The sequence below is a fragment of the Triplophysa dalaica genome, chromosome 19, assembly GCF_015846415.1.
Source record: "Triplophysa dalaica isolate WHDGS20190420 chromosome 19, ASM1584641v1, whole genome shotgun sequence".
Taxonomy (NCBI): domain Eukaryota; kingdom Metazoa; phylum Chordata; class Actinopteri; order Cypriniformes; family Nemacheilidae; genus Triplophysa; species Triplophysa dalaica.
In genome coordinates, this window is record NC_079560.1 from 8,648,856 (window position 1) to 8,671,811 (window position 22,956).

General features: G+C 38.5%; 1 protein-coding gene across 5 annotated transcripts; it reads left to right on the plus strand.

The window, feature by feature from the left end:
* Positions 1-90: 90 nt before the first annotated feature.
* Positions 91-22,631, plus strand: capn5b (calpain 5b). Of its 5 annotated transcripts, none has more exons than XM_056731875.1 (14): positions 91-280; positions 3,171-3,349; positions 10,567-10,698; positions 12,533-12,741; positions 12,893-13,085; positions 14,465-14,658; positions 15,794-15,871; positions 16,069-16,264; positions 16,349-16,471; positions 16,861-17,057; positions 17,212-17,333; positions 17,656-17,803; positions 17,956-18,099; positions 19,312-19,521. In XM_056731875.1, the coding sequence occupies exons 2-13, from the start codon at positions 3,185-3,187 to the stop codon at positions 18,095-18,097; spliced, it is 1,899 nt and encodes a 632-aa protein (XP_056587853.1). In that variant the 5' UTR covers positions 91-280; positions 3,171-3,184; the 3' UTR covers positions 18,098-18,099; positions 19,312-19,521. The 5 variants fall into 5 exon arrangements, with proteins under 5 accessions (XP_056587853.1, XP_056587852.1, XP_056587850.1 ...); XM_056731874.1 differs by having other exon boundaries at positions 92-280; positions 19,381-19,486; XM_056731871.1 differs by having other exon boundaries at positions 94-280; positions 17,656-17,792.
* Positions 22,632-22,956: the final 325 nt, after the last annotated feature.

The window sequence follows — 22,956 nt, forward strand, 5'->3', positions numbered from 1 at the left end:
TGCAGGTGAACATTTGTTGTTTAACGTTCATGTCAGTACGTGTGTATCTGAGTGTTGATCGGTGTCTACCGCCGCACATGCTCAGACCGGGAGTCCCCCCTCCGCTCGTAGGCCCCTCCCAGACACGCGTGAGAGTGGGCACTCGCGAGCCGATCCGGAGCTGAGAGAAGAGCATCGGTTGCGCGGGACCGCAGGAGCGTGGCTGCAGGAGCGTGGCTGCATCCCGGGAGGACCGGAGAGAGTGAGAGAGACGCCACCGCGGGACTGGAGTCGAGCTCGGGTATTGGATTATTTCACAGGCCGTGCGTAAAAAGGCATCTGTTACTTGAGCGCTGTCACATTAGATCGTATACAACGCGTTTTAAAATGCAAGACTTAATATTAGATATGAACAAACGGGCTTGTAAGCGACTGAATATAATACTTATCGCGAGAGGTTATTCTTGCCACTTGACGGGACGCGAGCGCGGAGCCGAGGAAACACGGTTTTATTCGTGAATGTTTTAGCCACGATATACATATGAACATTTGTTAGAAGCCCCATGTGGTAAATGATAGCGTACCGCTTCTATTCGGTGCATTCAGGCAAAATAACTCTGAATTACCAGACTTTTTACCGCACATCGTTTATAGCTGTCCATTGTGTTTCTTATAAACAAAATATGTTAAAAGTATGCAGCTCTTTAAAAACGTGCGTACCCCAAAAAACCTTGGTGTATACAACTGCACGAGCCAATGTTTGCATCACAATCGTTAAACGTTGTGCAGCACATATTTAGAAACTGAAGGATCCAGAAATGCGTTTACAATCCGAGTTTCCACTCAAATGAGTAATTCTAGAAATATTTGGGGGGGGGTGACATGACAATTCGTGAGGTGGCTGTAGTGACGCGATTGGGATACCCTTAAATAGTGATGTGACGGTGGGTGGTGTGGGGGGGTTTCATCATCAATTTCTTTGCCAGCTGTCCAGTGCAACTGGCATTTCTTTCTCTCTGGCTCTTATTTTTGACTGTTTACCTTTCCACCAATTGCTGTAATATGAGTTTTTGTGGTGCGCTGTGTTCGACCTTACAGAAGCGTGGAATTTGGACAGCGCGGTGTATTTCTCTCTTGGGTGTCGCTCGTTTTTGTCTCCACTTCACACACATTAAGTGTAATGCTTAATAGAGCTGAGACCATAAACCAAATCATTCCATTAACCCGCTAGTGAAGTTTTACGAGATAGCGGTCCATAAGTTGGGTGTGTGAGAGTCATAAGATCCCTGTCCATCTGTAAATTGATGGTGCACACAAAATCAGCTTTTAGGTTGACACGAATATAGAAAAAGGTTCAATATTGAATTTAATGTAGGTTATACCAACATACGCCTAAGATTATTGTTTTACAATTTTTGCTTTGATTTCCTCTAGTTTTGGTGCACTGATGTATGTGTTCTCCTGGCAAGCATCAGAACTTCCAACCTGCTTCCTCACCTCAGGAGGTAGAGTGAAGTGAGAGAGTTTCTCAGTATGGTGGTCTCAATGATGTCATGATTCAGTCAGGGTATGAGACCAGGCACCATCTGCCGTGGTGGTTGTCCAACTACAGCGTTTTTGGGTTCCTAGGGAGCTCTACTCGAGTGTACAATCCAGTCTACAGTACTGCAGTGTTTCTAGTAGCAAACTAGCCCTTACTAATGCCAATTTTAATTTTGATGTTTCTATATTTATTACAGACCATTACATTTTTATGGTCATTATCATCGCCATTTAATGAGATTACATAGATATGGACACCAGAAAGAGAGGATTCCTCCCATGTTTGCTAACTTGATATTGTTATAATAGAGTACACTAATGGCAGACACTTTTATCCAAAGCGACTTTCAATGCATGATACTATGCAATTTGTTTCTGAGCATGTGCAATCCCAGGGATCGAACCCATGACCTTGGCATTACTAGCGCCATGCTCTAACCACTGACCTACAGGAAAGCCTATATGAGCAAACTTATTTTAATTTACGTTTTCATTTCATATCCGCTTCAAGCAGAACTGTGTCCGCACAGTGACATAATTTGGAGGTTTCTGTCATTAGGGCAGAGAGCGGACAGAAAGACATAACTAATCATTCTGAAGGTCTGGGAATGGAGATGAATAATTCACCGCAGCTCTGCTCCACTCTCCGAAGCAGCCACTGAGAGATCTGTGATTGACAAACCGCCTGTGCGTTTCATAGTACATGCTAAAGATGGCAGAATAGATCCTTTCCACCGATTTCTGTTGAATTTAACAGATGCTATGTGTTGTGAATAGATTTTGGTTAAAGAAATTTCCAAGTTTCCTTCATTTGAACTACTTTCAAACTGTTGAATAGCATGTATAGACTCAATCAGTTGAAAAAAGATATTCCCCAGGATTCAACACACTGATCCCAGTAGTTAGTGCTCTTACTGTACCAGGCTCTCGAATGGATACAATCTTGATGTTTCAACTCAAAGAACAGCACAGTGTCACAGTGACATCGGACCAATAGGGTAACTTCACTGTCAAATACTGCAATGTTGTAAAGAATACCGACCTGAAGGCTATGCTCTTTGTGATCTCTGTAGGAAACCAGTTTTGTCAAGTCTAAATGCATTTATTCTATTTAATTTTCCTCTTTCCTGTGGAGTCTTTTCCCCAGGTGTTATGTGTAAGCTTGGCTTCAGATGACACGGTCTGTTCCTTAAACGTTTGTTGCATATTGCACAAAATCTGAAAAACACTTGCTTGACTTGGCGTAGCAAGCTCTGATTTGACACCCTTTATTTGTAGGCTGCTGTTTTTTTTACAATTCTCTATATAGTTTCTATAGTTTTGCTTCATTTTCTATAGGCAGGTATTTACAGAGAGAGGCACGCTATACTTTTCTTAAATATTGATATTTTACTGGGTTATAAAATATAAATCTGATTGATCGCTGTACAAGTCAGATGATTTGTGGTTTTTGCATACCACAAATAAAGCTGTGCTCAACGGTCTGGCATTGTAAAATCATCCATGCAAACGCATTCCTTCACCAGAACGTGGTGAGAACATCAGCAGAGTTGACACGAGCAAGAGGGCCTTGTACTGTGTCTGTGCTACAATGTCTTCTTTGCCAACTCTCTCAGTCCATCTCTTTCTGCTGTGTCTCTGTGCCACAGCTGCAGGCTGAAGGATGTTCTCCTCTGTGAAGGCCTATGAGGGGCAGCATTACACCACCCTCAAGAGGCAGTGTCAACAGAGTGGAACGCTGTTTGAGGACCCACTGTTCCCAGCTGTGGACGACTCACTCTTCTACCAGGGGAACCGGATCGGCCATGTGCACTGGAAAAGACCCGCGGTCAGTGCTCAGAACATATACTTGTGTTTTCATTTAGCAGAGGACATATCATCGCAATGTCAAATAGCCCTGGTTTTCTTGTGTCAGCGATTGGAATGGGACATAGGGTATTTAAGCAGCAAAGTTATTATAGTTTCCTTTTTTCCTTCTTTAGTAGTTTTATTAATCTATTGGCCACGGAATAAAAAAACAGTCATACGTAGCACGGGTATATTTGTAGCAATAGCCAACAATACAAAATGATAGATTTTTCTTTTATGCTAAAAATCATTAGGATATTAAGTAAAGATAAATGTCCCATTTAAAATGATTTATGTTCCATATAGATATCTGATAAATTTCTTACGGTAAATATATCAAAACTTTGTTTTGTGAGTGGATGCAGTAAAATTGTGAACAAAAATGACTGGAAACACGGCTACAAACTTCGCTCGCCGCTGCCTGCTTTTTGGGAATTACCCACTCGAGTTTGATATTCATGTTAAGCTCGGAATTATTGCTTTCGGTTTCATCTACTCTCCTCATTACAGCGGTAAGCAAATAGTGTTAAAACAAACCTGTTTCTTCTTAGCAACGGCCTGCTACAGCTCCCCTGGTGGACTCCTATATACATTTATAATCGCGATTAATCGCATCCAGATTAAGAATTTGTGTTGACCTAATATATGTCTGTGCACCGTGCATATTCATTTTGTATTTATAAACACAAAAACATACACATACTTGTAAATATATTTAGGAAATATTTAAATATATTTATTGATATTAACTAATAATTGAAATTCTACATCAACGTTTATTCATTGTTATATTTTATATTTTTCTTAAAAATATGCATTTATGTGTATGTGTCCATAAATATAAAATAAATATGCACAGTACACCGACATATACTGTATTACGTAAACATAAACTTTTATTCTGGATGTGATTAATCACGATTAATCGTTTGACAGCCCTAATTTTTGTATATTTTTTTACTTGGCTAGCTACAGTATTTTGCTATGTCTTTTGTCATTTATTTATTTGACTATATTGCTATAAGTTTATTTTTTTTCAGTTTTAGTTTAGTTTTTATTTAAATTTTAGTGCCATGTGTTGAAAAGGTCTCTTATTGATAAATATCTCAAAGCTGATCAGTAAAATATAGTTGCTAATTCATCATCGGTTTCATCAATAATTAGTTTTGCTGCCAAGCCAAGGCTGAAGGGAAGGTCAGCCTACACTCATCGGTCATAGAGGTCTGAAATCCATCACTTGATGGCACTGAAACTGCAAATCTTAATAACAGTTCTTTTGTTTTGTAATTCACAATATAAATGACACATAATACACAAACCACATGTGCCAAATGATGTGTACCAAATATATATGTGCTTGTTGAACATTACATTTTAAAACCTATGTCCTAAAACCAATCTACTATAAAAAGACTGCATGCATGGTGGTCACATTAGATATCTGCAGAACCTCATTGGTTCCATTGAAACAGATAAAACATCTTAACAGATCTTGATCGTTTTAATGCACTTCATTAGCTGTGAGTGCTTCATGAATGGAACTCCATTCTGAATTAACGACACATCACAGCTTCTTAAAACAAGTTGCTCTATAACATTTAGAATCCTGTGGTCCAAAAAACGAGGGATGCTGAGAATGTGATACCTCCCCCTGTGCTTGTCTTGCCCCGGGGCATACTAAGTGTCAAGCCTGTCCAAGTCAATTATTCCTTCCTCTCTGGCTCATCTCTGCTGGAACGACGCCCGATCTAGAGTCTTACCCGCACAGGCGTTTAGTCAAACACACCGGTGATATGTTCCAGTCCAGGGCGTTTGAATTGCACCCACAGCAGCTCCTGTCACCATTAATCCAGGCTATAATTGAGGCGGTCACTACAATTGTTTCTATCTGTATGGCGGTTCAACGCGGCTAAGCTAAGATCTCCACCCTAATAATGATGGCAGACCCAGAGCAGCGGGGAGTGTAGGAATAGGGATCAAGTGTTAACTGGGGTATGACATTCATTGTTTCCTAATGAAAAGCAAAGACTGAATTATCATGCAGGATGTTTTTGCATCTCAATGTCTGCTTGAATCCATAAAGGAATGAAGTAGTGAAGACAGGGTCTTTTGAGGTTTGATGAGGTTGTTTTCATTTGATTTCCTTGAGTAATGAAAAGTCTTTATGTCCAGCCACCTCCCTTTAATCCTATTTATTTAAAGACTTTTTTCATTTGCATTCAAGATATGGTTTTGAGAGGACCGATGAGAGTTTTGGAAGTGCGAAATGTTGAAAGCAAGAATTAAACCTACGTTACCCGTATAAGCATCCTATACCATGCACTTTAGCCCTTTCCTATCTCAGTTTGTATTTCTTTTTTAAAGCTTTGATCGATTTTTTTTTTATTTAATATTAGAATTTTTGAGGTAATAATTATCATGTCATATTTTTAAATGAAATATATATACAGTATATATATAGTTTTTTTGAGGATTTTCAGTCTTAAAATATGTCTACATTTTTGTTTCACAGAAGGGTGAGTTTATGCAAAAAAAGAATAGATATTAACTTATTAACTGCTTATTATAAAAGGCAAAAGGCATCGCTCAATATGGCGGCACTAATGAAGGAAGGCAGTAAAAGAGCCAATCGTCAATTAAGATTGACGATTCTATGATGAGGGGCTTGCCAACCTGGCTATAGTGATCCCGAGAAAAAAAAAAAGCTTTTTTACCAAGATTGCTGAAGAAATAAAACGTATGATGTCAAGGTTCATTTTTAGTCGTACATGTGATTTTAGACAGCAATTTAACGATCTGAAAGAGCTGCGTTTCAAACATGGCCGCTGAGTGCCTGACTTCCCTAAAAGAGCTTGTTAAACAACAGGCTTTTTTGGGGGGGGCTGAACTATCCCTTTAAATCATTGAGGAGAGTAATGGTTGATGACCTTGACATATTTGTTGTCCCTGAACTGTAAGAATAAATGCTTCTGAGTTGCTTGCTTGACGGGTATGAAGACGTCGCCACAAATCAGACTGACTAATGTGCACGCTATTAGTAGCTTTAATGCAGTTCACCACAGCTGCTTCATATTTCTTTCTTTTTCTCCCCTTTGGGCCATCGCTCCTGCTTTTTTAACCACGTATCATCCTAACTCCATTAACCACCTCCACCCTCCACTCTCCCACATCTTTCTCTCCTTTCCTGCCATTTGTTGTCTCCCCTGCTCTCTGCTTTGAAGAAAAAGAAAGGCTGTAATTTATGAGTTGAAGACAGTAAAAGGGGCAATAGGTAGTCATTTATCCATATTGTGAACTCATGTGGTCAATGGACGTAATAGAGTTTGTTTTCATTGCTTCTGTGACTGCTCTGGCAGTCCTTTCTATATCAGGATGACATACGTTAGTATGACTCGCACTAAAATGTCTGTATAAGAGGTGTTGCAAATACATTAATTCCTGTTACAACATGATGGGAGGATTTAATTCATGATGCTTGTGATCTTGATTCATCCTTCTTGTACTAGATTAGAGTTTATACAAATTAATTTCATTTGACACAGCGACAAAAAAAGTCTGTTTGCATTTAGTACAAATAGCCCGCCTTGTTGGCAGATACTATTTGCACCAGCTCCGTGCACCAATATGTGATTGGAATACAAAAAGAAATTTCCAAGAAAATATTTTTTAAAAATATAATGATTTAGTCGGAGCCGATGGTCGAGTGCTCCGACATATGGCGCCGGTGAGTCCCGGGTGACCCGAGTTCGAATCCCGCCTTGTGGTCCTTTCCCAACCCCACCCCCTCTCTCTCAACCACTTCGCTTCCTGTCCTCTCTACAAATCACTGTAATAATATTTTTTTTATTTAAAATAATATATATAAAATGATATACACTCTGTTATTATTGCATAATGTTTAATGCACAAATATACTGATGTGCAAATATTAACGTTATCTGCCACTATTTATAAGTAATTCGCATCTTACTACTATTTCTACTTAATCCAAAGAAATGACAGCTATTTTGGGTTAGTGTACATGGCATATCACTAAGAAATGTTGCTATTTTCACTTAGTGTAAACAGAACCTGCTATTTAAACTTAGTGTAAATAGCATCTGTCGCTATTTTCACTTAGTGTTAATATCCGCTGCCATATTTAAAGGGATAGTTCATCCTATCATCATTTATTACTTTGTGTGTTGTTCAAAAACTGAATAGGACTCTTTCTTCTGTGAAATGCAATATAAGATATTTTGAGAAATGTCTCAGTGGTTTTGTGTCCATACAATTATAACAAATATTGTGGCCCTTACTTATCCGTTCTTCAAGAAATCCTATTTTGTGTTCTGCAACTCATGCAGGTTTGGAATGAGATGAGGATTGTTTTTGGCTCCTATGTCCTCAACATATCAGCCACTTTTAATACAGTACATCCTTGGTGCCCTTCCCAGTTGAGTATAGGGTATAGTGATGCATGCTTGAAAATAGATTGTGCCCATAATCTCTGCCATATACACATGCAAATGTACTGTAGAAAAGACTTTAGCCCCATGAGAGGTTTTGCCCCTTGGATGCCATTTCGGGCTGTGATTAAAAAGTGTGGGTGTGTTCAAAAAGTGGATGGTGTTCTGAGCTATAACATTAATGACCTTGCTCTTTAATCTGTCAGCTTTCCCACTTCCTCTCAACGCCCATTTACACACGCGCACACGCACAAAATACTCCATAAAAGCTACCAACACATACACAAAGCTATGTGCTGAAATATCTGGCCTGAGCAGAGCATTCACAGATCAACACTATCTGCTCTTTCTCTTAATCACTGTCTTTGTCTCGGGATCCTTTGTTCCAGGGGACACAATAGACTTGTTAAGAAATCATGTCTGTGTCGAAGCTTTGAAGGTAATAACAAAAAATTCAGACACTAAACACTCTTGAGGTAAAGGCTGACGGATCACATACACTTTATTCCATAATGTAGTGAGCTGCGTGTTTAAACAGCTAAAGAAGTAAGATGCTTTCATGACGCTTACATGTGGTCAAGTTCTAAGGGTGTATTATAAAAATACAAAGACGATCCCATAATAGCAGACATACATCTCACAGACTTTTGATGACTGCATTTACATCTTCAAGATGTATTTTTTGATTGTTTGCTCATCTGCAATACGTCTCTAAGATGTTTCCTGACAGATGTCATACAGAGATTTAGAGGATGTCAGTAAAATGTTCATTATCTAGACTGATAATCTAAGATGTTCTTCAGATGTTTTTTCCACAGCAGACGTTTTTTCCAGATCTTTGCTCATCTGCGATACGTCTCTAAACATCTGCTATCAGATGTCTGTAAGATGTTTATGATTTAGAATGTATGTAAAACGTCTTTTTGTACCAGATGTTTTTACACAGCAGATGTTTTCCAGATGTCTAGTAGACATCTTACAGATGTACCTGTGCTATCTGGGTGGGCGAGATATGATAGACATTTTGATTCTTAAAATATTAATATGTTAGTAACAAAACAGTTCTTTTACCCAGTGTATTTTTCGCACATTTGAGCACTTTGCCATTATTTTAGCAATATACGACCGCACTGAAATGAGTTATTACGAGTATCAAGTGCTTTATGTTGTACAGAGTGTCTTTATATGTTCCACATCATTCGCGTCTGAGGTTTCATTGAAGACATCATTTGAGAGACCAGTTTTTATTGATTGATCTGATCTCAGAAAGCTTTCGAAAGTAGATATGCTATAGATATTCATTGCTTTTCACTTGTTGATGAAAAATCTGAATCTAAAAGCCCGGTCAGCGCTAAGAAGCATGCAGTCATTCAATTTGGACTTATATTTATTCAGTTCAATGGAACTTAAAATGGCCTTGCATTTCTTCACCGAGGACAGCACCTTTCACCAATTCTCCATACCGAACTGAATTTGTATTCCTGTCAGTTTCAATCAAACTTCGACCAAATAACTTTCTATACTGAATGAGGCTGAGTTGATATCAGGTGTGATAGAAAGTCTGTCTTGCCTTGAGATTGTTTTTTGTTTGTGGTCTGCATATAAAGCTTGATACTTGAGTTTCATTGTCCTCTCGTAAGGGTTTCTCGGCTCTTGAATACATTGTGTCCTGCGATGTGTGGTGCATGTCTAGCCTCATGAATCTGGCATCTGGAGGATGAGAGAGACTGCCGGTCGGATAGCTGAATGTGTGAGTTGAGAGAATATGTGATCCTGGTTAACCCTTGACATCTTTCCAGAATCCCGCCCTAAGCCTTTTTGAGTTTTCTTATAAATGTATCACTTACATTTACAGGGGCTTTGACTGTCACAGAGTCAGGTGTAATATGTCAGAACATCTTATTCTTGTCATGTAATGTGAATATTTGAGTGTCACTTCAAAGGTTTGGTAGGTGCGTTCAAAATGGCTTATAAAAGCTTTCAGTCTTTTTCCGAGGCTCATTTGCGATGGATCCTCGGAGAGATGGCGTACACTTAGGCTCAATGAGCTACAGCCTGTGAGTCTGCTATTACACTCCCTTCTGCCACAATGACTGTGCCTACTGTATGTCAGCTGTTAAAATGGAATCACAATCTCTCTCTCCTTCTGTCAGTTTCCCTTGCTCGCTCTCTCCCTCCATGGGCTTTCTGAGATGTGTGTCCCTGCGGTTGAGATGGGGTCAGTGCAGAGGTGTGCAAGATGTTGTCAGAGCAGCAGAGAGCTTTAAGATTTATTACAGCTTTCAGTACTGCACTGTTTCAGCCAAATGTATAACGTTATTAAATGAGCCATGCCCTGCTTCTGTTACTTTTATTGTTTAAGTAATGTGTTTGTAACATGGTAACACTAGGATATTCTTTGAACTACCTTGCTTGGAATACCTCATACATGGTTTATAAATATTGTTTATTCAGAAAATGTGTACGAGTACCATGGTATTTGCATCACTGTTTAACCTGCTTGTAAGTATTATTGGATCACAATGGCATCAAGTTATGTGTATAGGTCATGTATACCAGATATGTGTTTTTCTGTATGCGTTCTTCTTACTGTTAGGAGGTATTTTATATTCTTTGCTTGGCTTCATCTCTGACCAATTCATTCTGGCGGCGAAGCTTGTTTTTTTTACCCCAGGTGCATGTTCGCCATTCACACCATTCCTCTAGTTTCTCACCAATATTCACTCTAATTTCTCTCTGTCTCTATCAGGAACTGTGTGATGATCCTCACTTGTTTGTGGATGGGATCAGTGCCCATGACCTGCACCAAGGGCAGCTGGGAAACTGCTGGTTCGTGGCGGCTTGCTCTAGCTTGGCTTCGCGAGAGTCACTGTGGCAGAAAGTAAGTCCAGTGCATCTATACGACGTTCCCTCTAAGGTTTGCACCTCTGATGTTGATCCTACACAGACTAAAAAAAAAATTCAAAAAATTATATGTTAAAATTTTGTAACCTCATCAGGGCATGAGGTCTTTTCCCACTGCCTAGGGATACATTTCTTCTCCCCTAGAAACACACATCATCATGAAGGACTGACTCATGGGGCTTTCCTATGTGGCTCCTCTCTCCCGTCCTGTATTTTGTTTTGCTGACAAGCATAGCATTTATAAATGAGGATCTGGGCTACTCTTCATGCCCGGTATCTCTTCAACACTTTTCATTCCAACATATCACAACATTCACACTTGGCTATTTCCCAGAAAATGAATTAATTTTAATTAAATTTCAACATATGGATCTTTTGCTGTATTACTTTATTTAGGGTCTTTATTTAAATGCATAATACTAATGAGAACAGGGGTTATTGTCCTTAACATAATGTCACAGTGCAAACATAAAATAAAGGCAGACTTTCTGTATGCCAAATCAAATTTTTAAACATACTATGACATGTTTTGTTATATTAGTGTTTTATATTCATTAGTGACCCTTTTTTTGTAGTATTTTTACCTGTACTGGTGGGTAAACACTATGATAGCTTTATTGTATTGTGTCAAAAATCTTGAAAAAACAAGTTTTAGCGTCAAATCTACTAAATGCATGACAACGCTAAAATTATAACTAGGTTCACAGACAGGTTGGAGAAGCAGGCATCCATATCTATGTGCTCGCTACTATAGTGATGCGATCAGGGGTGGATACGCGGTTGTTCCATTGCGCAAAATGTGGGGTCTGTTCAGACAAGTCAAGGGGATAGATGTGCTTGTTAAACCTCAGTAGATGCCCTCCATCCAACCTTTTTTGGCCCATTTGTTAGCAAGACTGCATGCACAGACACAGGTGTTGAACGTCAGCTCAATAGAAATCTTCAACATGAGGATGTTGTTAAACCTGACAGTAGAGGGCTTCTTGCATGGGTTCTTTGTTATTTCTTGTCGACTGAACTGTCTGGTTGAATTAAGGCTTGTTATCCACAGTCTGACCTTCTCACCTGGCTTTGTGCTGATGACTTCTGCAATGTAAGTCGTCACTCTCTGAGAGCAACTTGTTTCACAGTCAGGGTTTCTGTTTAGATGACTTGTTGCTCGTAGCACCATTAATGATAAGATGATGGTTTCCCCAAGAGGAAATCTAAGAAAGGATTCACCTGTTGGCTGAAGACGATTCTGTTAGAGGTGAACAAAGCTGTGGGCCGGCGTGTCACATCACCCAGTCCCTGAGCAGAGATAATGGACCTGCTCCTCTTGGAACAATTACCACAGAGGTGTACTTGAAATCTAATCTCTGCGCTGTCCCGGAGGACTCTGTCAAGATGAAAGAGATTTAGTTCTCCTATACTGCATCCAAATCACCCCAGTGTCCTACCAACAGCGGTCTTTGACATTCAACGAAAGACCTGGGGTGCAGGAATGCATGGGTCAGCTTTTTACTCCTGCATTTGTGAACATTTAAAATTATAGCACCGACCTGAACATGATCGATTCGAAATGACACTGCTAAACAATATTATGCTCTTACAAGGTTTCTATTTTGTTGCTCTCCTTGCAATTTACACATTTAAAGCAATGCACAAACACTCAGCAATGGGTTTTTAAGTAGGTATTGATTTTTGTTATTTTTATAGTTGCAAATCAAATTTTGAAATGCTTTGTCGTGTTTCGTTTAGGTATCCGCTCCTTTAGGTACTTTACTGTTACTTTCAGTTTATTTTGTATTTTTTCTTGTGTCTCTCTCTAGGTAATCCCAGACTGGAAAGAACAGGAATGGGATATCGAGAGGGCAGACTCCTACGCTGGAATATTCCACTTCCGCTTCTGGCGGTTTGGGGACTGGGTGGATGTGGTGATAGATGACCGTCTCCCCACCGTGGAAAACCAGCTGGTTTACTGCCATTCAAATGACAGCAATGAGTTCTGGAGTGCCCTTGTGGAAAAAGCATATGCCAAGTAAGCAGTTTGTCTATTAGGCTTTAAAACAGGAACATACACCAAACACACGTAGCACTCTAAACATGTAACAAATAGCTTCTATGTTAAGATAATATAATAAAGATTATATACTGTAGTAATTGCAAGTTCTTTTTTTATGCCTGTGAAGAGTTTATGGTTGCTATGAAGCGCTAGATGGGGGAAACACAGCTGATGCTTTAGTGGACTTCACTGGGGGAGTGTCGGAGCCTATGGACCTGTTGGAGGGCCAGTTTGCCCAGGATGAAGTTGCCAGGAACCAGCTGTTTGAGAGAGTGCTCAAAGTCCACAACAGAGATGGTCTCATCAGTTGCTCTATTAGGGTAATACCATACTGCTTTACAAAGTCTTTGAATATATATTGATTTCTAAATCTTGCGAAAGCTGCCGTGTCTACAATTTCCAGGGAATTTGCTGTATATGTTATTAGTTAGCATGTGAAACACGTCTGTCAAAGTTTGTATTCAGACAAAATTCCATATGTTAATACATTCATCCATCATTTTTTCTCTGCCTTTCTTTTCTTTCACAAAAGTGTTACTGCCTAGACTTGATTGTGTGACTTGCTGATAAAGTAACATTAAGCTTACAGCCATGGTCACAAGACATTTTCTAAATATCTTCTGAAATAATAATAATAATAGGGCTGTCAATCACGATTAATCGCATCCAGAATAAAAATGTTTTTTACATAATATATGCCGGTCTACTGTGCATATTAATTTTGTATTTAAACACAAAAACATACACATACATGTATATACGTATTAGGAAACATTTACATGCATTTATTTATATTTAACAATAATTGAAATTATTGAACGTTTATTCATTTTTCTTTTTAATATTTTTCTTAAACATATTGATGTAGGCTGTAGGTGTTTATAAATACAAAATTAATACTCACAGCTCACAGATATATATTGTGTAAACACAAACTTTTATTCTGGATGTGATTAATTGGAATTAATCGTTTGACAGCCCTAAATAATACAAATAATAATAGGCTGATAATAACAACTGTTATTATTATGATGATTATGCTGGTCATGATTATTAAAATACTTAATTTTAATATGCCTTTTAACATTCTCAAACCTATCACTATCAGAGACCGACATTGTATATTAAGGGAATCCCTTTAAACAGCAGACTCCTACTGCTGAGGTGGACCAGACGGCTCTTTTATTCGAGCAAATTGTCTGGGGATCATAACAAAGACCGATTCATTAAGTTACATCATAAATCCACTGCTTACGTTGGACCATTGTTCTAATTTGGAGGCCACATGAAGAACTTTGCATTGGTTTAGAAAATCCTGCAATGGGTATGCCAAACAGTCCCTTATAAATCCACAGCTCAGCCTCTTCAACATTCCGGTGTAATTGCTCTCCATCCTTCCTCCCAACCTCATAGTGATTATGCTGACAGAATAATTCATGTTACACAAGCCTGTGCGTATTGTCTGATTCGAGCAGCTCTCTGCTCACTGGAGTGTAAAATGGGTGTGGCTTGTCTTCTTGCTGATTAACATCACCAGATTTTACTGTACCATGAAATTGTCTGCGTTTTTCTAAATAGATAATTTACAAGTAAAGCATAAGTTTACATTGATCAGGCAATCGAATTAGTGTGCAATGCTGTTTGCTTATGCTTTTGGGAGCAATCTGGTGCAAGTAACTGGATTTTGACTTTGTGACAGGCGACCACTGTGGAGGATATGGAGGCTAGACTAGAATGTGGACTGGTTAAAGGCCATGCCTATGCAGTGACCGATGTTCGCAAGGTCCGCCTGGGACATGGCCTGCTGGCCTTCTTCAAGTCAGAGAAGCTCCAGATGATCCGCATGAGGAACCCCTGGGGGGAGAAAGAGTGGAGCGGACCCTGGAGTGATAGGTGAGTCGTTCCTCTCCTGGCTTAGAGGTTTTATGGCATATTTCACCCAAAAACAATAATTCAGTCAGAAAGTATACACCCTCACGTCATTCAAAACCTGTAAATGACTCTTTCTTCTGTCAAACTCAAAAGAAGATGTTTTGAGAAATGTCTGCGGTTTGTGTCCATTCAATGGAGGTCAATGGGATCCAACGTTGTTTGGATTCAAATTATTTATTTTTGTTCTGCAGGAGTAAGAAGGTCATACAGGTTTGGAATAACATGAGGGTTAGTAAATAATGAAAGAATGTTTCTTTGTTTTACATTTATGCATTTGGCAGACACTCTTATCCAATGTAACTTAAATTGCATTATTCTATACATTTATACATAGGTGTTTGCAATCCCCTGGGATCGGACCCACAACCTTGCATTGTTAACGCAATGCTCTCACCACTGAGCTACAGGAAAGCTTTTTGATAGTATTTCGTATAATCTTTCCAAAAATGCATTGCAAGTAGTCACATGCAGAATTGATTTGTGTACTCCATACAGGGCCTGCAATGTAATTACATATCCTGAAAGGCCACATCTCTATTTCCCTCTTGAGAGGATTTCAGTATAAATAACACGTATCCGAAGTGTCTGTTCTTATCACCAGCTGGTGTAAAATTGAGACATCAAGCCAGGCAGGCTGGTGTAAAATAAGATGCTGTTTTGATTGAAATCGAGAGGTCTAAGGGTGTTCAGACATTCACCTCCTCTCATTTAAATAACTGCGCGCTTGTGTAATGTCTCTAAATATCCGCCACTGTAGGGAAGAGTGTGATATTAAAACGTGAAAGAATTCAATCTTGAAGATCCTTCGCCTAGTGCTTACTCTCTTCTTCGGTCTGTTACATTTAAAGCTGGTTATATTGGTCTTTGAACTATTTTGCTGGCTAGCCAGAGAGATCTTTTTGGATTGAAGTAATTTTTCTTTGTATTTCTGCGTGATGAATTATTTATTCAGTGCTTGATTCCAAATTTCTACTGTACTTTGTAGGCTGCTCCATTTCTGTCACGACATTCTAGAAAACTCATTTTGTCACGTGATGTTCATAGTGTGTAGGTGCTGGCGTGAGGTTTTCTCACAATGAGTGATTGTGTGTCATAGCTCAGAAGAGTGGAAGAAGGTGAGCAAGAGCGAGAGAGAGAAGCTGGGCGTCACTGTTCAGGATGATGGAGAGTTTTGGTGAGGGTCATTATTTGTGCTGAATATAATTTAATATTTTGTGCAATTCTTTTTCAAATCCTTCCCTATCTGAAGATGTTTTTTTTATTTCCAGGTTAAAATTAGTTAACATCTTTTGTTTGCTTTTGGACCTCCTGTATCTTTCTCTAGTTCTCATACCATTCTGTTTCCCCATCGGTTTTAAACCCCACCACCAGGATGAACTTTGAAGACTTCGCTCACTACTTTACCGACCTGATCCTGTGCCGACTGATAAACACATCCTATTTGAGTATTCACAAGACCTGGGAGGAGGAGGTGATGAGGGGCACTTGGATCCATCGAGACGACCCTCTCCGCAACCGCGCCGGAGGCTGTATTAACCATAAAGCCACATTTCTGCAAAACCCACAGGTCAGTGTGTCTGAGTACTGTATGTGTATCGAGTTGTAAAATGCTGTTTTGGGGAATTTGAATCTCAGGGGTTTCTGTCTGCAGTATGTTTTTGATGTGAGAAAAGTGGAAGACGAGGTGCTGATCTGCCTGCAGCAAAAGGAGCGCAGAGCTACTCCGAAAGAAGGGAAAGGCGAGAACTTGGCCATTGGATTTGACATCCATAGGGTACAGAATTACACACAGACGTATGCTTCAGACAATATAATTCCACACATCAATCCTGTTAAATCACCCGTTTTTGCGAATTTACCATATCAGCTTTTCACACAAAACAGCTTATTGTCCTTTATCCATATTGTTATCCATTTTTTACCTTTTTGTTTACCTTTAAACAGCAGCTGTAAATAGGCTACTTATATCTACTCAAATAAGAAACTCTTTCATTTCAGCTCTTTTCTAATTTGGCTGTATCATTTAACATCATGTAACTCTGCACATTAACCTTACAACTGCCTCCTGAATATAGTAAGAAATTATAAGTATGTAAAAATATAAAATACAGAAATATGTGTATTTTACCCGTGCACTGATCAAGCCTTTTTTCTGACCACTAGGTGGAGTTGAATAGGAAATACAGAATGCACTCAGCCCAGCAGAAGGTGGCCGGTTCAATCTACATCAACTCTCGCTGTGTGTTTCTAAGAAAAGAGCTAAAGGAGGGACGTTACGTCATCATCCCCACAACTTTTGACCCCTCTCAACAAGGAGAGTTCCTGCTCCGTGTCTTCACTGATGTGCCTTCAGACTGCAAGTAATGTGGCTTCCAGCGATAACAAATCTTTGAGCTTTATGCGTTCTAAGTGTGAACCACCTATAGGGCCTGTCGTCTGTAGTCACCTCTGTTCTTGCCTATTTCCATTGATAGTTTCCGAGCAAAAATATGTTTGCTGATTGTCTTTTAACAGAGAGTTAACTCTGGACGACCCTCCACAGACATGCTGGACGGGCATGTGTGGTTACCCTCAGCTGGTCACACAGGTGCATGTGTTAAGTGCCGATGGTCTTCAGGGCCAAGACTCCAATGGAGGTATGTATAGAGTACTATCATTATATAAGATGAATAGATCAGAATGTATATTCGGAGTGACATCAGTTATCCAACATTCCAGGAGTTTAAACATTTCTAGTTTGATTTTAAGTGTAATTATTTTCTCTTAAAATAAATAAAAAAACTGCACTGTTTGCTCCCGCACAAGACACACTCAGAGTAAATTTCCTTCCCCTTTATAAAAATGTAAGCAATATAAAATATTGCTATTATATACAAGTTTGTGTATTTTGATCATGTTAAATTGTAACTCATTTACTTGTAATAAATGTAACATAACCGACAGATTTTTCTTCTTCAGCCTCTGACCCGTACGTGATCATTACATGTGAGGGGGAGAAGGTCCGCTCTCCTGTGCATAAAGACACCCGCAGCCCAAATTTCGACATAAAGGGAATTTTCTACCGCAAAAAGCCAAAGGAGGGCATTCACATCGAGGTAAGTTGGAAGTATGTAATAACATCTCTTCCTACTGTCATTCACACCTAACTTTAAAGATCTCCTTCCCTCTACTGGTCATTCTGTCTTTCTTACCGTATTTCTTCTTTCTTACCTTCTTCTGCCTGACACCTTTTCTCTGGCTGTTCTCTGATGAACTCAGATCTACAATAAGAACGTCATTGTTGACACCTTCCTGGGTCAGGTGGTCCTCTTTAGTGACCCTAACGACCGGCAAGAGCAGCACACAGTCTACCTTAAAGACAAGGGCAGTCGCCAAGACAACAACCTTCCAGGCACGCTGACTGTGCGTGTTATCACCTGCACTACTTTAACCAACATTTGATCATTAACTAAACCTGACCTCACACCACCGTTTCACACTCTCTGCCTAGGTTCCTCGTCTACTTCTCACATTACCCACAATGCCTTGTGTGAGCCAGATTAGTTTTTTCTTGGTTTACCCAAAAAGTTTAATTATTTTATTATAAACCACTTTGGAGATGGAGACAATACCGGTCCAGAAAAACTTCCTGTTTCAGTTTTTTAACACTAAACAAACTTTTGAAGGAAACACAATCAACAGAACATTTATAACCAAATCAAAATCTAAAAATCTAAAATAAAAAAATGAAACAGGAAGTCCTTCTGCCTTCTTGTAAACCACTGTTTACATCATGCGAACTGGTCTTAGGTATTTCCTACATGCTGTTATTTTTTCCACAAGAGGTTAGTTTTGAAGAATCTTTACATATTATCTCCAAAAAAAAGGACTCAGAATCATTCTGAATCAGTGTCATCAGAATCATTATAAAATACCATGAAATTAGACACATGTGCACAATATACTGTAAGATATTTCAATCTGTACGAAACATCTATAAAAAAAGTCACTATTCACTGATAATCTTTCCCTATATTGATCTATTGACTCAAGAATTGCATCATTGAATCGGCGAGATCTGACCAACTGATTCATTCCAATCTATGAATTATTGTCCATTTCAAGCCGGTTCTTTTCATTGATGTGATTCACAAAGATTCAGAGTAAAAAAGTACATTATATGGACTAGTTCTCCATACAAAACCTCAAAACCAGGAACATAACGTGCTTTGTTGTCTCTTCTGGTTGTCTGTGTAAAGATTCAGAAGCAATGTTTATTTTGTGTTCCATTTGAAAAATAACAGCATCTGGACTTGTTACAACTAAGGATTCATAAATAATTTAATAACTAATTAAATAATCAAATAATTTAATTTACCTTTGAAAAGCACCCAGTCATGACATGATCCTCTACTTAAGGGCTATGCCTTGTATTTGCGTGAGCAGCTGAAGGTGGTCTAAGTTGACGTAGAACCTTTAAGAGTCCTAGTCTCATGATCGACCACAGTTTCACCTGCCAGGCAAACTCAGTGAAGTAAACTCAGCTTTGGCTTATGTCACAATGTCTGTTTCCATCCCTCCTCCCGTAAACACATTCATTCATCACGTATCCAATCACTGTGCCCATTCACACAGTTTCTCTCAAGATGTGGAGTGACGTGGAGATCCACACAATTACAAAGACCCTGTTGAATCTCCAAACAGGATTCCAGCCACCGTTGGGCCACACCCAGACGCATCTTTGGATTCTCTGCGTCACATTGCTTAGCAACTGCAGTCTGGAGCCTACTGGAGCACAGAGATGGGTTTTCCAAGTACCGGAGGGCCACCCAGACTATCTGCAGTGCTATTTTTACAGTGACGCAGACGGGGATTGATCGACGTACTGTAATAACAATGCCGGTGCAGTTTGATGAGCATTTCACCTTTATCTTGAGATTTGATTCAGTGTGGCAGCGTTTTAGGGTGACCAGATGTCCTGATAAAACCAGAGCAGTCCCATTTATTTTTTTTGCCATGTGGACCGATAATTGGCTTTTTTATCGCTAAATGTTTGAATTGTTTTAGCTGTAGTTTTGGCAGCCGGTGATGTGTAGGCTTGAATGACAAGGTGAGTTGTGAAGTTTTTCATTCTTTGATAGAATGATGGGAGCCCACAAGCCATTTTTCCGTTGTTGACATTATTATTTATCACGTTCATATTGTCACCCTGAGAGCGTGTGGGATCCAAAAGACCATTAGGAGTTTATGCATAAATCAAAGGAAAACTTTATCAGTCATAGTGGTGCCTATAGGATCAAGAGCAGATCTTTGGACCTGCAGATATTCTCTGGCTTTACCTCACTCTTGCTCTGAGGATTTTTGAGACTGTCAAAATAAGAGTTGGTCTTTCTTAATGATTTTCAATTCAGACTTCGGCCAAACAGCATGTGCCATTGTTTGAGAACTGCTGCACGATTCTCTTGGCTTTTCTCGATGATCATGAACTATATTTTAATTACAGGGGTGAATGTTATCACCAGTGTCGTTTCCAATGGCTACTTGTGCTGTTCCATCTGAAACTGCTACTGAACTGTTTGTGCACTACAATGTCCTGTTTATGCATCATGACAAGATTTCAGTTCCCATTTTGGCAAAGACATACAAGTCTACATCAGTATTTTTTTAATGGTTGGATATGTTTGAGCATCCTCAAAGGGCGCTGCAAGCCTTTTAGAAGTGTAACAGAAATGTCAAGAGAACGTACACATACAATTCTTTATTTTTATTTTTATTGACACTTTCCATCAATGTGTCTTCTTCTTTAACTTTTTTATTTGTTTATTTGAATGTCAGCTGCACTGCAAACTTTATTTTTTTGTGTCACATTGATCTGTTTTAAAAAAAATGTGTTTTTCAATAATTATTCATTATTCACAACGCTGTTGTGAAGGCCAAAAGAAATAAGTGTTACCTGAAGCCTGTTTTGAATTTTCTATATTTTGCATCAAAAAATGTAGCATAAGAATCTCTAATGGTTATACTGTATAAAAAATGCTGTTGATAAAATGTTTCTGAGACTGAGCCACTAACCCAAAATGGTATGATACACAATGTCTAGTCATAACTAGATATGTGAGGGGGGAAAGGGAGAGAGAGATAGAAAGAGAGAGTGCTAGAATGCTGCAATGTCAATCAGATGAACAATGTTGAATGACAAGTATTATTTAGGAAACATTCTTGCCCACCATATGTGGCCCACACTACTTGATTTTCTTTAGGGATGAGTGAAGCTTTTTCTTCGACTTTATTAGATTTGAAAATAATTGAATCGATGTTCTCAACCAAGACACCATTATTTTACATCTCTTGTGCCTGGACAGGCCAGGTAATGATGGGTAAATAGGGGAGTTAAAAAGGTATTTTATCTAAAGTGTAATAAATTCAAACAGTTAAATTGCCTTTTTGGCTGCCTAGTTTTTGCTTTTTGGACTTTAATACATCCAACTATATACAAAAGTAGCCTTGAATCTAGTTGGTTTCTTTTAAGCCTTGGAAGACAACTTTATTATTCAAACTTACTCTTTTCTTGATTGTTTTTATCTGATTTTTATTATGTATTTTTTGCTAATTAAGAACGCTGTGAGAGATGCCAACGCACCAGATTGAGCCATATGCATTTCCAGCTATATTTTCTCTCTAGTTTGCCAAATAACAAGATATAATAAGTGTTGAAGTTCTCATGCCTTTAATGCCAAACAAATTCTGTTTCGTTTTGTTTTATTCAGTTTGTTTGTTCTCTTTCATAATGTGCAATTTTTTTTCTTCTGAATTCGAACAGTAAACAGTAATCCAAATACTGATGCATACTGCAGATTAAACTCCAGATTTCAAGCATTAGCAGCCTGAATCTGGACCTCAACGGTGCTGCCATGCAAGAGTAGGTTTACATTGTATTGTTTGTTTACACAGCAAAATTATTTTACGTCTCACACTGTTTGCATAGATAATGCAATGTATGAAAAACACACTTTTGCACGGGTTTGTTGTAATCGCAAATTAAGTGTGCATAACTTTGCGTAATGTTACATGTTTTTTCTAGGTTCTCCATGCATTATGGCATTAAAGTCTTTAAAGTGCTTGTAATCACAAGACAAACTCAAATCCTCTCGCAACCACTGATTTACGTGATCACATTGAATTGCTTTACATGACTCATATTGTATGGTCACATTAAATGACATTTCCGGCTGTGTTTTGCAGCCTGTGATCGATGACATGGTGTAATTTGCTATAATGTGATCTACGGGCCTTGACTGCTGCATGTACTTTACCTGAGTGAACCTCTCTTTTCCAACATAAGCCGTCACAAATGCTTTCTCTAAGCATCTTGATAGAGTACAGCCTTAAGAACCAGTGAATGCTTGTGGAGAGAGTCACTTCTATCTCTCTTTGTCATTTTTTGACAAGGGTCATACATCCAGAGATTGAGCTTGTGATACTCTTGTATTTTTTCTGCTGATGTTGAACCTTAAACCGGTATATATATATATATATATATATATATATATATATATATATATATATATATATATACATTTACATAATAGGAGTATTTAAATATCTTGCATGGTATGATTCTATGAAACTTAGATGCTATTATCTTTATAATGTGTATCTTTTATCAGCATTTTATACACGTTTGTTTACTGTTTTATATCTAGCTATTGAATCTTGTGTTTAGAAAAACAAAAAACAAATGGACGGACAGACATACTGACTGAAAAAAATATACTGTATCTTTATTGACTGTAGGATTTCTGTATCTTATCTCTGTTAAAATCTGTATTTAATTTTGCGTGTATGTTTCTCTTGGGTTACACTGTGGTTATTTGATGTACTTATTTGAAGTACTCTTTTTCTTTTGTATTTTGTCAACTTGTGGCATGACTTTGAAATAAAAGATTGAAATTCTTGCTGCAGTTTCTTCATGAAAGATTCTCTGTTCATTTAACAGTGTTGGGACACTTAAATAAAACATTAACAGTCATTTTTTATAAAACATTTGTCATTATGTATTCACTTTATATTGTTTTATATTTGTTTTATGTGTTTTATTTCTATGGAACTAATAAAGAGCTGTTCTGAAGAATGTTGAGCGTCAACCAGGTAAACATTTTTAGGTAAAAATTTCCTTTAATCATGAGAACAGTATAATCAGTGCATTTTTTTATAGTTTTGGTTGGTTATTTATAGCTACTGTGTGTGTACTTTGGATTTGTGCCATTTACCTTTAAACTG

Excerpts from the sequence above, each read along its gene's own strand:
- capn5b (XM_056731870.1), top strand. The coding sequence starts at position 3,185 with ATGTTCTCCTCTGTGAAGGCCTATGAGGGGCAGCATTACACCACCCTC. Across the intron at positions 3,350-10,566 it reads TGCACTGGAAAAGACCCGCG|GAACTGTGTGATGATCCTCA; the intron begins GTCAGTGCTCAG and ends TGTCTCTATCAG. Across the intron at positions 17,334-17,655 it reads GGGCCAAGACTCCAATGGAG|CCTCTGACCCGTACGTGATC; the intron begins GTATGTATAGAG and ends TTTCTTCTTCAG.